The sequence below is a fragment of the Lissotriton vulgaris genome, chromosome 3_1 (assembly GCF_964263255.1).
Source record: "Lissotriton vulgaris chromosome 3_1, aLisVul1.2, whole genome shotgun sequence".
NCBI classification, from domain to species: domain Eukaryota; kingdom Metazoa; phylum Chordata; class Amphibia; order Caudata; family Salamandridae; genus Lissotriton; species Lissotriton vulgaris.
In genome coordinates this window covers 1,254,145,532-1,254,157,817 of record NC_141689.1, presented here as the reverse complement: position 1 = coordinate 1,254,157,817, position 12,286 = coordinate 1,254,145,532, and the positions used below count along the sequence as shown (strand labels likewise).

General features: G+C 44.8%; 1 protein-coding gene across 8 annotated transcripts in view; it reads left to right on the top strand.

The window, feature by feature from the left end:
• RUFY3 (RUN and FYVE domain containing 3) overlaps positions 1–12,286 on the top strand; it is a 420,608-nt gene that overhangs the window by 95,661 nt on the left and 312,661 nt on the right. For 3 of the 8 annotated variants that reach the window (XM_086961771.1, XM_086961770.1, XM_086961768.1), the window contains exon 1: positions 6,400–6,726. The exons of 3 other annotated variants lie outside the window; for them this stretch is intronic. In XM_086961771.1, coding sequence (XP_086817897.1) covers positions 6,549–6,726 — 178 coding nt within the window. In that variant the 5' untranslated portion in view covers positions 6,400–6,548. Of the gene's footprint in view, positions 1–6,189; positions 6,727–12,286 lie in introns of those variants that run through there. 2 more of the 8 variants (XM_086961769.1, XM_086961773.1) reach the window with 2 other exon arrangements.

Below are 12,286 nucleotides of genomic sequence, written 5' to 3'. Positions count from 1 at the left end.
TATTTAAAACCACTAGTGCAACAGACACCAACGTATCTGAAAGACACAAGGGATCTACTTAACCAACTGACCCAAATAACCTATACAGAAGACACAATGATTCTGATAGGATTGGACGTTTAAAGTCTATATACTAGTCTGCCCCAACGAAAAACCTTGGAAACCCTGGAGAATGTGCTGTTTGAAAAAGAGTGGAATTACAAAACACCACGTCACTTTGTCCTGGAATGCTGTAATCTAGCATTAACTGAAAACTTTTTCAAATATGAGAACACCATGTACAGACAACGACATGGCACATCCATGGGCAGTTCTTTCGCCCCGAGTGTGGCTGGACTTTACGTGAGCAATCTGGAAAAACAGATTATCAATACCCAACAAAATCCCTTCCATCACCAAATCCATTTCTGGAAGCGTTTTATTGACGATATTCTTTTAATCTGGGAAGGTAATATGGAAAGCTTCGTGAATTTCCACACATGGCTGAACACACACGACGAATGGCTGAAATTCACGTATACAGCTGATAAAGAGTATAGATTTTCTAGACATCACTATATTCGTAGAGAACAACTACACAAAAACCTTTTTCAAACCCACCTCAAAAAACAGTCTCCTGTCCTTTAACAGTTACCATCCGCGCCCACTAAGGGAAAATCTTCCTTATAGTCAATTCTTACGGTTACGTAGGAATTGCAGCAAAAAGGAGGATTAAAAATCACAAGCAAAAGACCTCTGTACAAAACTGAGAGCACGAGACTACCCAGAGAGAGTTATCAATAAATGCAACAAGAGAGCTAAGAATCAGAATCGAGAGGGACTCCTGGAGAATACGGAAAAAGCCCCACAAGAAGATCTCCTAACATGTGTTACCACATACAGTCCAATAGCGAATCAAGTGAAGAAAATCATAAACAAGCATTGGCGAATACTTACATCAGCAAATATATCGTGGCCTAAACCACGTTTCGCTAACAAGCGAACTGGGAATTTAAAAGACCAACTAGTCCACACGAGACCTAAACCTGCTGCACTCCCAAGAGAAACGACACTGTGGAACTTACCACCGATTGTGGGACACTTCCCATGCGGCTCATGTTCGGTCTGTCCACTCACGAGACCGACAAAAGAACTACAACTCTTGCCAAATTTCAAATGGACAATACGGAGCCACACAAACTGCAACACGAGTCATAATTTATATGATTACATGTCCCTGCAGTAAAACTTACATTGGGATGACATGCCGTAAGGCAAAAACAAGAATCAGCGAACATCGCAGCAACGTGAGATGTGAGAAGGAAACAACAAAAATGGCAACACATTTTCTGGAGAAAGGCCACACAGTAGATGATCTTCAGTGGGTGATCCTAGAAACATTACAGACCAAGGACCACAATGCGGAACGCATACTGTTCGAGAAAGAACAAAGGTGGGTACACCGATTGGGCACAGATGTACACGGTCTAAATGATAACATCCCATGGGCCAGCATGAATAGATGATGTACACTCATTTAATTATAATTAATCTTTAGCATTGATCCACTACTTATAGCTACTACAATGTTCCCTAACTAAGTTTTAAGTCTTTTTCCATATCCATTGGGGAGGATAAAAGGGAACCAGGAACTAGGTAACACAACCGGGTCCTGGATGGCAGAGTCAGCACAAGTTGCAGAGGAGGATATACAGGTAGAACGCGGGAATCACTCCAGAAAAAACAGATAAGTACAGCTATCCCCGCTGAATCTTAACAATCCCAACCTCCAACATTCTTAAATTTTCTTAAATTTTAGATAAGACCTCCCAACAGACTCCCAAGGCACCCGTGGAAGCACGGATTAACACGTGCGGAGGTATGTAACGAGCATGCTATTGAGAACACGCCCTATGTTTGGAACATATAACAGCTTTAGGCTAATAACAAAAAGTCATTCTAAACACGAGATGAGATCAATTTTGTAAAATGTTTAGAATATATATAGTCAGTAGAGAAAAAATCTTAGTGGATAATACCAAATGTTTAAGCAAGATACGCAATAAAAATCACGTGATATTTTTGCGAACAGCGATAAGAAAAACTTCATTTCTGAATGAGGGTTGATGATAGAGTAACTCTGTGACTTTAAGTGTGATCTCAATTGGCAAGTTTTTTGAGTATGTGGTTACCCAAGACAGGATTATGGCGAAGCTATGAATGGTAAATAATTTACCTTGAACACATAACATATAGTTGGACTAAGTAAAGGCCCCATTTTAATACCCTCTGACACATCCCTTTTTCCACAGGCACAAAAGTTGACCTCATAAGGAAGGAGATATTAATGATCCCTTCTCACCAATTCACCCGGTCCTGAAGAAAGCCCGACGATCACTTTGACGGACAAGGGCTGAAACATGTCGACCTTTTAACCCACGAAAATAGGTAGCGAAGAGAACCCTAACAATTCTCAAATCTCATACCAAGGATATTTTCACTTTCACTAACTCTTACCCAGAATAATAAAATTCACTCTCTGGCTCTTCGAGTTATTTTAAATTCACCACTCTCACAAATCACTGGACACTACTGCACACAACCTTGGATGACTACCTCCGGGCGGAGGCTGCATACCAAAGAACCCAGTGATTATGCAGACACTCGATAATTCCAGCGGAGAATCAAGATATACCGCTACCCACGATTCCATCTCGAGTGTATGAGGGTTTTTTACAGAGGGACATACAGAATACCTGAGTAATCCAGGTTGGCAGGACATGTATTCTTATTACCCCGTTTTTTACTTCTATTTCTGGGTATTCTCATATCAGCCCTGTCCGTGTCTACCCCAACGTCTATTACCGGTTTTGCACAAGGGACAACTTCAAGTGAGTTGTCCAGACTGCCATTTGGTAATGATTCGCATAAGTTTAAGGTCCCAGTTTGTGTGGGTGTGAGGGGGATAGCTGTTGGTGTCATTGATAAGCGCCTCTCAGTGCGCTCTATCTCCCCTGTGACAGCCCAGATGACCTTCCTCAGCATTAGGTCAATAGCTGTTGGTGTTGCTTTATGACTTACTGTATTGTTGGGGTCAATCCCTGTTTTGGTGGATGTGAGGGGGGTTCCTGATTTGCCCTTATTAGAGGGAGTTTTTGGTTTAGTAGCCATGGTGGTTATGGCAGTAATCTCCACTATTTCCAGCCACCCACTTTGCTAAATAAAGAGCTAGTTAGATACTACTTAATGGAGCAACAGCTATCAGCAAATGTAATCAGTTTTTTGCCCTTCCCACAAACCATCTATCAATCACTTTATCAGATGTTATGCAATGTCCAAAGTTTTGTTGTAAGCGAATTAGTCTCTATACGAATCAAAAGTCACACAGAGGTACCTGAGGGAAGATCCAAGGGGGGTGGCCCAGCCCGGCCTCCTCTGGCCCCTGATGGCCACAGATGGCCCGCCCTCTGCCCGGCGCCGCCCGCGAGGCGGGAGGAGCAGCTCGCTCTTATGCGCCTCCGGGCGCGGGAGTCTGGCGTGGCTGTCGGCGTCCCGTGTACCAGCAGGGGGCGCTGGGAAATGTAGTTTTAGCAGCACTCCCCCCTCTCAGCGGCCGCAGTGTCAGGAGTGGCGGGGGAGAGTGGAACAGAAGAGCATGGTGTCTGTGGGTCCTCAGAGGTAGGAGCAGGATTGTATATCCCCCAGCGAGCTTTGGCCCCCGCTCGACCGCAGGAGCAGCTCGCTCTTATGCGCCTCCGGGTGCGGGAGTCTGGCGCGGATGTCGGCGTCCCCGTGTACCAGCAGGGGACGCTGGGAACTGTAGTTTTAGCAGCGCTCCCCCCCTCTCAGCGGCCGCGGTGTCAGGAGCGGCGGCGGGGGAGAGCGGAACAGAAGAGCAAGGTGTCCGTGGGACCTCAGAGGTCTGACGCTTGTGGATGTCTGACGCTTGTGGATGTCTGACGCTTGTGGATGTCTGACGCTTGTGGATGTCTGACGCTTGTGGATGTCTGACGCTTGTGGATGTCTGATGCCTGATGCTTGTGGATGTCTGATGCCTGATGCTTGTGGATGTCTGATGCCTGATGCTTGTGGATGTCTGATGCCTGTTGCTTGTGGATGTCTGATGCCTGTTGCTTGTGGATGTCTGATGCCTGACGCTTGTGGATGCCTGACGCTTGTGGATGCCTGACGCTTGTGGTTGCCTGACGCTTGTGGATGCCTGACGCTTGTGGATGCCTGACGCTTGTGGATGCCTGACGCTTGTGAATACCTGACGCTTGTGGATGCCTGACGCTTGTGGATGCCTGACGCTTGTGGATGCCTGACGCTTGTGGATGCCTGACGCTTGTGGATGCCTGACGCTTGTGGATGCCTGACGCTTGTGGATGCCTGACGCTTGTGGATGCCTGACGCTTGTGGATGCCTGACGCTTGTGGATGCCTGACGCTTGTGGATGCCGGATGCCTGACGCTTGTGGATGCCTGATGCCTGTTGCTTGTGGATGCCTGATGCCTGTTGCTTGTGGATGCCTGATGCCTGTTGCTTGTGGATGCCTGATGCCTGTTGCTTGTGGATGCCTGATGCCTGTTGCTTGTGGATGTCTGATGCCTGTTGCTTGTGGATGTCTGATGCCTGTTGCTTGTGGATGTCTGATGCCTGTTGCTTGTGGATGTCTGATGCCTGTTGCTTGTGGATGTCTGATGCCTGTTGCTTGTGGATGTCTGACGTTTGTGAATGCTTGATGCTTGTGCATGCCTATGCATGCCTGACGCTTGTGGATGTGGTGTATACATGTTCTGGTATGTTTCATTGTTTGCTCGGGCATTTGTGCTTGGGTTTCTGCCACAGGCCACATTTGGCGTGGTGACGCCCCCGTCTCCTTCGTTCTATGTATGTGTTGCTGATTTGTTATTCTCTTTCGGGACAGCAACCTAGCAGAAGCGTTACCTCTCATTCTCGCACACGCAGGGTGCCAGACTGCCTAGGGTCGGGGGGGCATGACCCAAAAAGGGGTTACCTGGCTTTGGGAGCCTTCTGGGGCATGAGAGGGGTTTGAGGCACACATTTCAGCTCAAAATGCAAAGTTCCTTCAGCCTAGCAGTAGGTGGAATCTGAGCCTTTTAAAGATTTTGTAGTTTTTACTCAGGTGTGGACCTTACTTGCTTATCCACTTCCTTCCTCGTTCATAGGGTGCATGTATTTAGGAGTAAATGGTGCCCTTTAAAAAGAAATAAAGGCATATGGCTACAGAACGTGCCACCAATTCCCATTCTTGCCCTTTTAGGCATCCTTGTACTCGTTAACGCAGTCTGTGCCTGGTACATGTTGCCGTATAGAACCGATTTTCTGATTAACACGCTTTTTGAAGCATACTCACAGCATCCTTCTGCTCCTATGGTTGGACTGGTGCAGACAACTGCTTGTATATTTGAGTTCTTACAGCTTGTGTGCCTGTCTGTCACATAAGCTCGCCCATCAAACTGCCTCTCGCAATTTTCCCATAACGGTCTAACTGCACATTGGTGGCCATCATGCATGATTGACCTCAAAACAATTGCCACGTAGTCGGAGGAGGAATCCTTCTAGCCACTCGCCATACGGGGTAGCTTGCTATTCATGTGTGTAAGCGCTTCAGCGTGCCACGTAGGGGTAGTGAGTACTATACATACACTGCAATACAAGTTATGTCCTGGCTTCCTTAAAAAAAAAAGAAATAGGGTGGGGCTGGAGGTTCATCTGCCTTTTTCACGCGTAGACTTCAAATACCAGAATGCAATTTAAAAGGATGAAAAAAAGCGCCTCAAAAAATAAACTGATGGACACGTTTAACTCTCATGATAAAAACGCATACACAGTATGCTCTGAGATTTGCACCGTCGAAGGCTGCCATCCATGTTTCGCATTCCCAGCCTTTGTTTCCGCATGCGAGCGATGGATGCGCGCAGGTACCGTGCACTGTCTGATGGAGCCGGATCTACTAGCTCAGCCTGACCCGAGGCGGGGAGTCGGTGACAGAGAGAGAGAGAAGGGATCCGCGTAATCCTCTCCTGCATCAGCAGCATCCATACAGCATCCTGGGAATTGCTTACGCCGGGAGCAGCTGGTCACATGAGTGTGAATTTTCATTTCAGTTCATTAGTCAGCCATTTTGGTCAACACCCTGCTTACTGCGCACAGCCAGCCAGTCCTGCTAGCACTCGCGTCCGGGCTGATGCGAGGACGGACTGCTCGCCATTTCAGCACCACTGGAGTTCCTTTTCCGTTTTTCGCCCCTCTTCCTTCCAGCCAGCGGGCTCTGCTTTCGCCCTGAGCCAGAGCCCAGCGTCCGGGAGACAGGTTTGCTTTGTGGCGCTAGATGGGGATGCATAGCTTGTTGTACGGCTGCTGAAAGCCGTGTTAGATTTTAACGACAAGGAGGGGGAGCCCACCAGTGGCCTTTGATAGTCGAACCCCCTTTTCCAAAGAGATTCATTTGTCGTCATCCCACACGGTGAGGTATTTGTGCGTTGTATTTTTGAAAGCTTCTCTTTAGGATTGTGTTTTGTTGTTGTTGTGCCAGCTGAGTCATCATGTCGGCCCTGACGCCTCAAAGTGACATGCCAACCCCCACGACAGACAAGATCACGCAGGCTGCAATGGAGACCATCTATCTGTGCAAATTCCGGGTGTCCATGGACGGGGAGTGGCTCTGTCTCCGCGAGCTGGACGACATCTCGCTCACTCCGGACCCCGAGCCTACCCATGAAGGTATGGTGGAAATGTCAACCATGGCTGCCCCCCTTCTCTCTGTCCCCCTCTGCCCCTCCCCCCACCTGCTGCAGCATCTCTCATTGGCATCTGTGGCGTCACTGCCACCTCTTGCATTCACATTCAACTCTTAAATGGCATTGCAATTCACTGCTCTGATTTGTGTTGCGCCCACTCTTTGCAACATTGCTTTCCAGGCTTTCTCTTTATATTGTTTGTCTTCCTGTGGTGCTCTGAATCGGCTCACTCGTTACCAGGGGTGGCGGGCGCGTGCTGGGGTGACAGCAGCGAGATGTGTGGCAGTGGTAGCTTTATTCTGCAATTGTGGTAAAAACACACAAAACCTGAAAGCTTTTATTTCCATTTATTTTTGTGAGAAGTACATCCGAGTCCAGTGCAAAAACAGAAATTTTATTGACCCCTTCACCCCCCCCCACCCCGTGCTAGACCGCTACAAATAGGTTTGACAGGTTTTGTAATGTTAGAACCTAACTGAGAAGAATTTAAAAACGGATGTAAACCATGACTAGATTTGTGACTGCTAATGAGTCTGTGTGTAACCGGAAGCGTGACGCTCCTCTTTTTGTGCTACCGTGGGTTGAGTTGGCGTGCTTTCTTGAAGCTTGCTTGAAGTCATTAATGTTTTTGGAGCCTGGAAGCAACTGTTATTTTATTTGTTACTCGTGACTGAAGTCGAATGTATTGTACAGGTCAAAGATACCCTGCTTAGTATTTTGCTCAAAATGGATGCATCATTTCATTAGTGACTATTCCAATGTGATGGAAAGCAGAACCGTCTTTTAAAATAAATCCTGCTTAAAACTGCTCCTTTCACTCCCGGGATCAGGTGCTGCCTCTAGCCGGACACAAGAGCGCTTCGCCCTTCGTCCTTGTGCACAGGGCAGGGCATGGATGAGTATAGCTCTCTGCCTGTCCGTTGCTTGTAGTTCATTCCTTGCCTTGCTTCCCACGGTGCATTGCTTTATAAGGGGTTGACCAAGTGCCTCATTAAAGTCTCTTTATTTTTTTAATATTTTGAAGTTATAGCATTGTCCCTTCTTACAGTCTGCTTTCAATCCCACATTCCTCTGTTCAATTTCCAGATGTTTTAACCACCACCTTGTACGTGCTTTTAAACAAATGACGTACACAGTTACTCTTGATTTCTGCCATGCTAGTTATTACATTCATATGTTTGAGAAGTTCTTGAAGCCTCTCCACTATTGACCCATGTCTGTTCGGTAAATCTCCCGGTGCAAGCGCCCAGGTCACATCTATCTTCCATGTCACCGCTATGCAGGGGCTCGCTCACTACATTACCACATGGTATTTTAGAGACTGCTTGAGTAGGTTAGGGAATTAATTGGATGTCATCGGCAAAATGGTATCTGCAAAATTGTAACACTTTGGGTAAGGAAGCTAGGGAAAAGGGTATTTAAAGTGATGGGCCATGTGAAAAAGTCGAGCCAAGAAAACGTTATTTATGTTTCAAGTTGAGCAACAAGACGGATTCTAACACTTTTTGTGAAGAGATACATTGGTTCTTATGACAAACCATGTAATTTATAGATTTCCTGAACCCTAGGAATATCTTGTAATTCAGTTATTTACAAGTAGCAGGTGTACATAGTCCGGTATCCAAGAACACACTGGTTGCCATGCTTAATGTACATTCACTGAGAGTGTCATAGTGCACAGCAAACATGAAAAAAAATTGCAGATGTGATGCAAAGGTATAGGGGTGTGGAAAGGTCCGATTTCCAACTAGACTAAAGTGGTCTTTACAGATGCACTTTGTAATGCTGGATACATGCAGGAAAACGTAATATAGCAAAGACCCCAACTGAGACATATGACGTAACATGGAGGCTAATTATGTGAATTGACAATAAGTACTTATTCCCATTAGGACCTTATTTGAAGACTTTAGTGTTGACATGTAAGCTAGAAATTCATCATGCACTGCCCATATGTTTTTGTTTACCTGTGGCATCTGACACAACAACAAAACAAGTCACACAGTACAACCATCGTGCCCTAAAGTCACCATAACTTTCTTGAATGGGGGTTTATGCTTTGTTGCTAAGTGGAGGACATTTAATGGAGTTGAGTGTAGGCCCCAGCGAAATTGAAATCCTGTTAGCATAATTTTGGGGACTTCACAATATTCTTGTTAATGTGAAATTCCCAAATTTACTCCATTGCGTTATTGTGCCGCCATTTGCGTCAGGATTTTACCACAAATGTCCAGAATCTAAGCAGCTGTTGTATGTGGCAGTTGTGTTTTTCTTGTTATTTCTTTAGCATGAAATGTTTGTGTCAAAAATTGATACGTGGATGCATTTTGCAGTGAAATGTTACGCCAAATTAAGGATTTGCATTTGACGTAATTATATATTATTTCCCATAACTTTTCCAAAAAATCGCTTAATCACCAGACAGCAAAGTACTTGAATTTCACACACTCCTAGTTGTCTGCTGTTATGAAAGCTCATGGAAAAGATGGGACAAGGCATGCCCGTCCCAGGGCTTCATTCTCCTTGTGAAGCATACCATGGAGAATTTTGCGGAGCCTTGGTACAGATGTAATGCAGTCTCTGGCGCTTGGTATGCATCGCAGCTTGGGTTGTTATGTTAGAACAAATCAATATTATGTTGGTTTCTAAGTATGGATATTCTAAAAATGATCCTACTCTATGTGCGTTTGTCTACGCTCATTATCCAGCAGTTTCATTAGGGTTCACTGAACTGGCCTCAAATGCATCGTGCTTGACTGTAAACCCGATACTGGGGTTTGGGGCTGTTTGGTCACTGCTGAGTGCATCATTTTAACTCCGGGAGCATCCACAGATGACGGAAAAGATTGCTTTGGCAGCATGCTTTCAGGATTTGCGCATTAATTTAAGATGTCATTTTTAAGTCCTCTGACGCTGGAATAGTTGGGCCCTGCCTTTAGTCTAAGGTTCAAATTCTGACCTGAAAAGCGTATTAGCAAAAATGAACCCGTGAGACAATGCAAGACCTTGGTTTATCTGCGCCTAGCCGCAGGGATGGCCTCTGGAAAAGAAAGAAGACTTTCTTCCTACTTATAGAGGCGAAGAAGTAATGATTGACTAATACTTTTTATCCTGTGTCATGGTTGAAATTTAAAAAAAAAATTTTTACTGAGTTTTTATACGGTGCCAACTTGACGCGAGGGCATCGGGTATCAGAGCGCTTAACGAGAGCACCAGTTGCGTTACATGAGGACACATTACATTTTATTTGTTAGGCACGGGGAGATTAAGTGATTGGCCTAGAATCACAGGATGTTGCGCGTCCTTGCCGAGACTCGAACCCGGTTCCCAGATTTGAGGTCGACCGCCCTAGCCGTTAGTCCAACTCCTCTCCCTAATTTGTTACATTTATTTATTTTGTGCGTAAATATTTTTCTGCTGTGCCACTTTATTGCGCATATTTTATGTAGATGAATGAATGTATGATTTGAGATGTATGTTTGGCTGATACACCTGTGCTTGTTGAAATTGTTTTGTATGGGCCCAAGACGTGAGATTTGCATTATAAGTTAGTGTATGTGGATGAAAATGCTCTCTGCATTTTTCTAGTACAGATGGTGGGGGGAACGGGGCAGGAAAGAGTGCAAGAGCGGGAGAGTCGACTAGCGCCTTACAAAAGTTACCTTGTCTTTTTCTAGTTCAGCACGTCTCTGTAGATAATGTTTCATGCCAACATAAATGCGGGACCAAAGAATGTCTTCGGACAAGTTGAACTTATGCCTTTAATGATATAGAGTGCATGAATGAGGTCGTCATAGTCTTCAGGCCCAGATATAACTATACACTGCAAATGATAAGCGTTAAGGTTTGTGAAACTATTTTCTTCCTCGCTTGAAAGCACTGTTACAAATATGAGACCAAAATGTGAGTGTTGGTAATATTGAAGAGTGAAGAATCTTCAAAACATGCATTGGTGATGCACAGCGCGTGTGCAAGATTAAAAAAAATCATGTAACTTTTATTAAATCCAAAGTAACGAGGTAGATGTGGACAAGGAAAGCCAGCAAGGGACAAACATCAGGTTAATGGGTGCAAGGATGCTTGAACAGACTCTGACCTTATTATATAGCACCTAGAACAAGGGCGTTCTATGTACGTCAGTGAGGGCCAGACACATAGTAGGCTTAAAGGTAACCACCAAATTTGTAAATACATTCCATTGAGGTTAAATGTATGTGCGTTTACCTTGAACGAAAATCGGTCGTGGACTCCTGCATTTACGTTTGACACCTTCTCTAAGCCTGCATGTTTTTCCTGTAGCGAAGCCATTGAAAGTTGTCACCTCCGAGGTTGACACCATTTATGGCCTGCTAGAGTGTTTGAGGACTGGAGGAAACACGATCGCACATATCCATGTCTGTGGAGTTGAAGAGAAGTATTGCTGCATTTTCAAGAATTCTTAAAAATGAAGCTGTCTAACAGTGGCATAGAGGGGCATGGGATTGCTCAGTTGGGCTTTAAACAGTGTTAACAGATGTTTGTCAAAGAAACCTTGTGATTCTTGGCCTTTACAATGTCCATGCGTTGGTGGAATGCACATTTTATGCAGCCAAACAGAGAAAATGAGCCCTTCGAAGAATGGTCGTGAATACTTTGCAGTGCAGTAAACCAATTAAGGTTTTATATTTGGATTGTTTAGGGTATTTGTAAGCTGTTCATACTGAAAGAGCGTTTCCCCCCCGTTTCTTGCAGGTAATGTCATTTTGTTGTCCCATGTTTGTATTTTGGAAATCTGGGATGAGTAATATTCCACAGTTGACTATAAAATGCCAGTACAGTCGTTAATTAGCATGATTAGGAGAGAAATTGTACCATCCGCTGTGCTAATAAAAGCATATCTGATTTTGTGTTTGCATCATTTGGAAAATCCTTCAAAAAATAATTTCAGAGGTATCACAACTAAGGGATTAAGAGATCTGAAGGTAGATTTACCAGCAAGATAACAGTAAAAAGCTTGTTTTTACTCTCTTAATTTGGAAATCCCAAAGTCCTTCCTCCGATTAAACCATCAGTAGACGTGGTGGGTGTTGTGCTATTTAACACAAATAATCAACAAGGTCCACCTCAAGTAGAATTAGTGTATATCCTGGTGTTCATGGAACACCAGGATATACACTAATTCTACTTGAGGTGGACCTTGTTGATTATTTGTACTTTCAGGAGAGGAGGATGCGCCCACCTTGGTGCCGTTAAGCACCACCTCTTCACTCCCCCTTTTTTGATATTCTTTGTGTTATTTAACGCTGCAGAAAGAGTCTGAAGGACTTTCGCTCTCTTGGTTTTTCGAATGAACATGAAGACTTGACCATGGTTAATGCTTTTTTCTCCTAATATGCATGTTCTTCTTTCGTCCCACATATTTGAAGACTATCGTGAGTGTCTAAAGGGAGGGGGATACCTGCTTTTACATTTTTCCTTGCTAGGTTTGACCTGGAATCCCTGTTTCTTTTGGGGATAGCAGAACCATAATACCTGATGGAGTGGATGGCATAGTCATTAGTTGA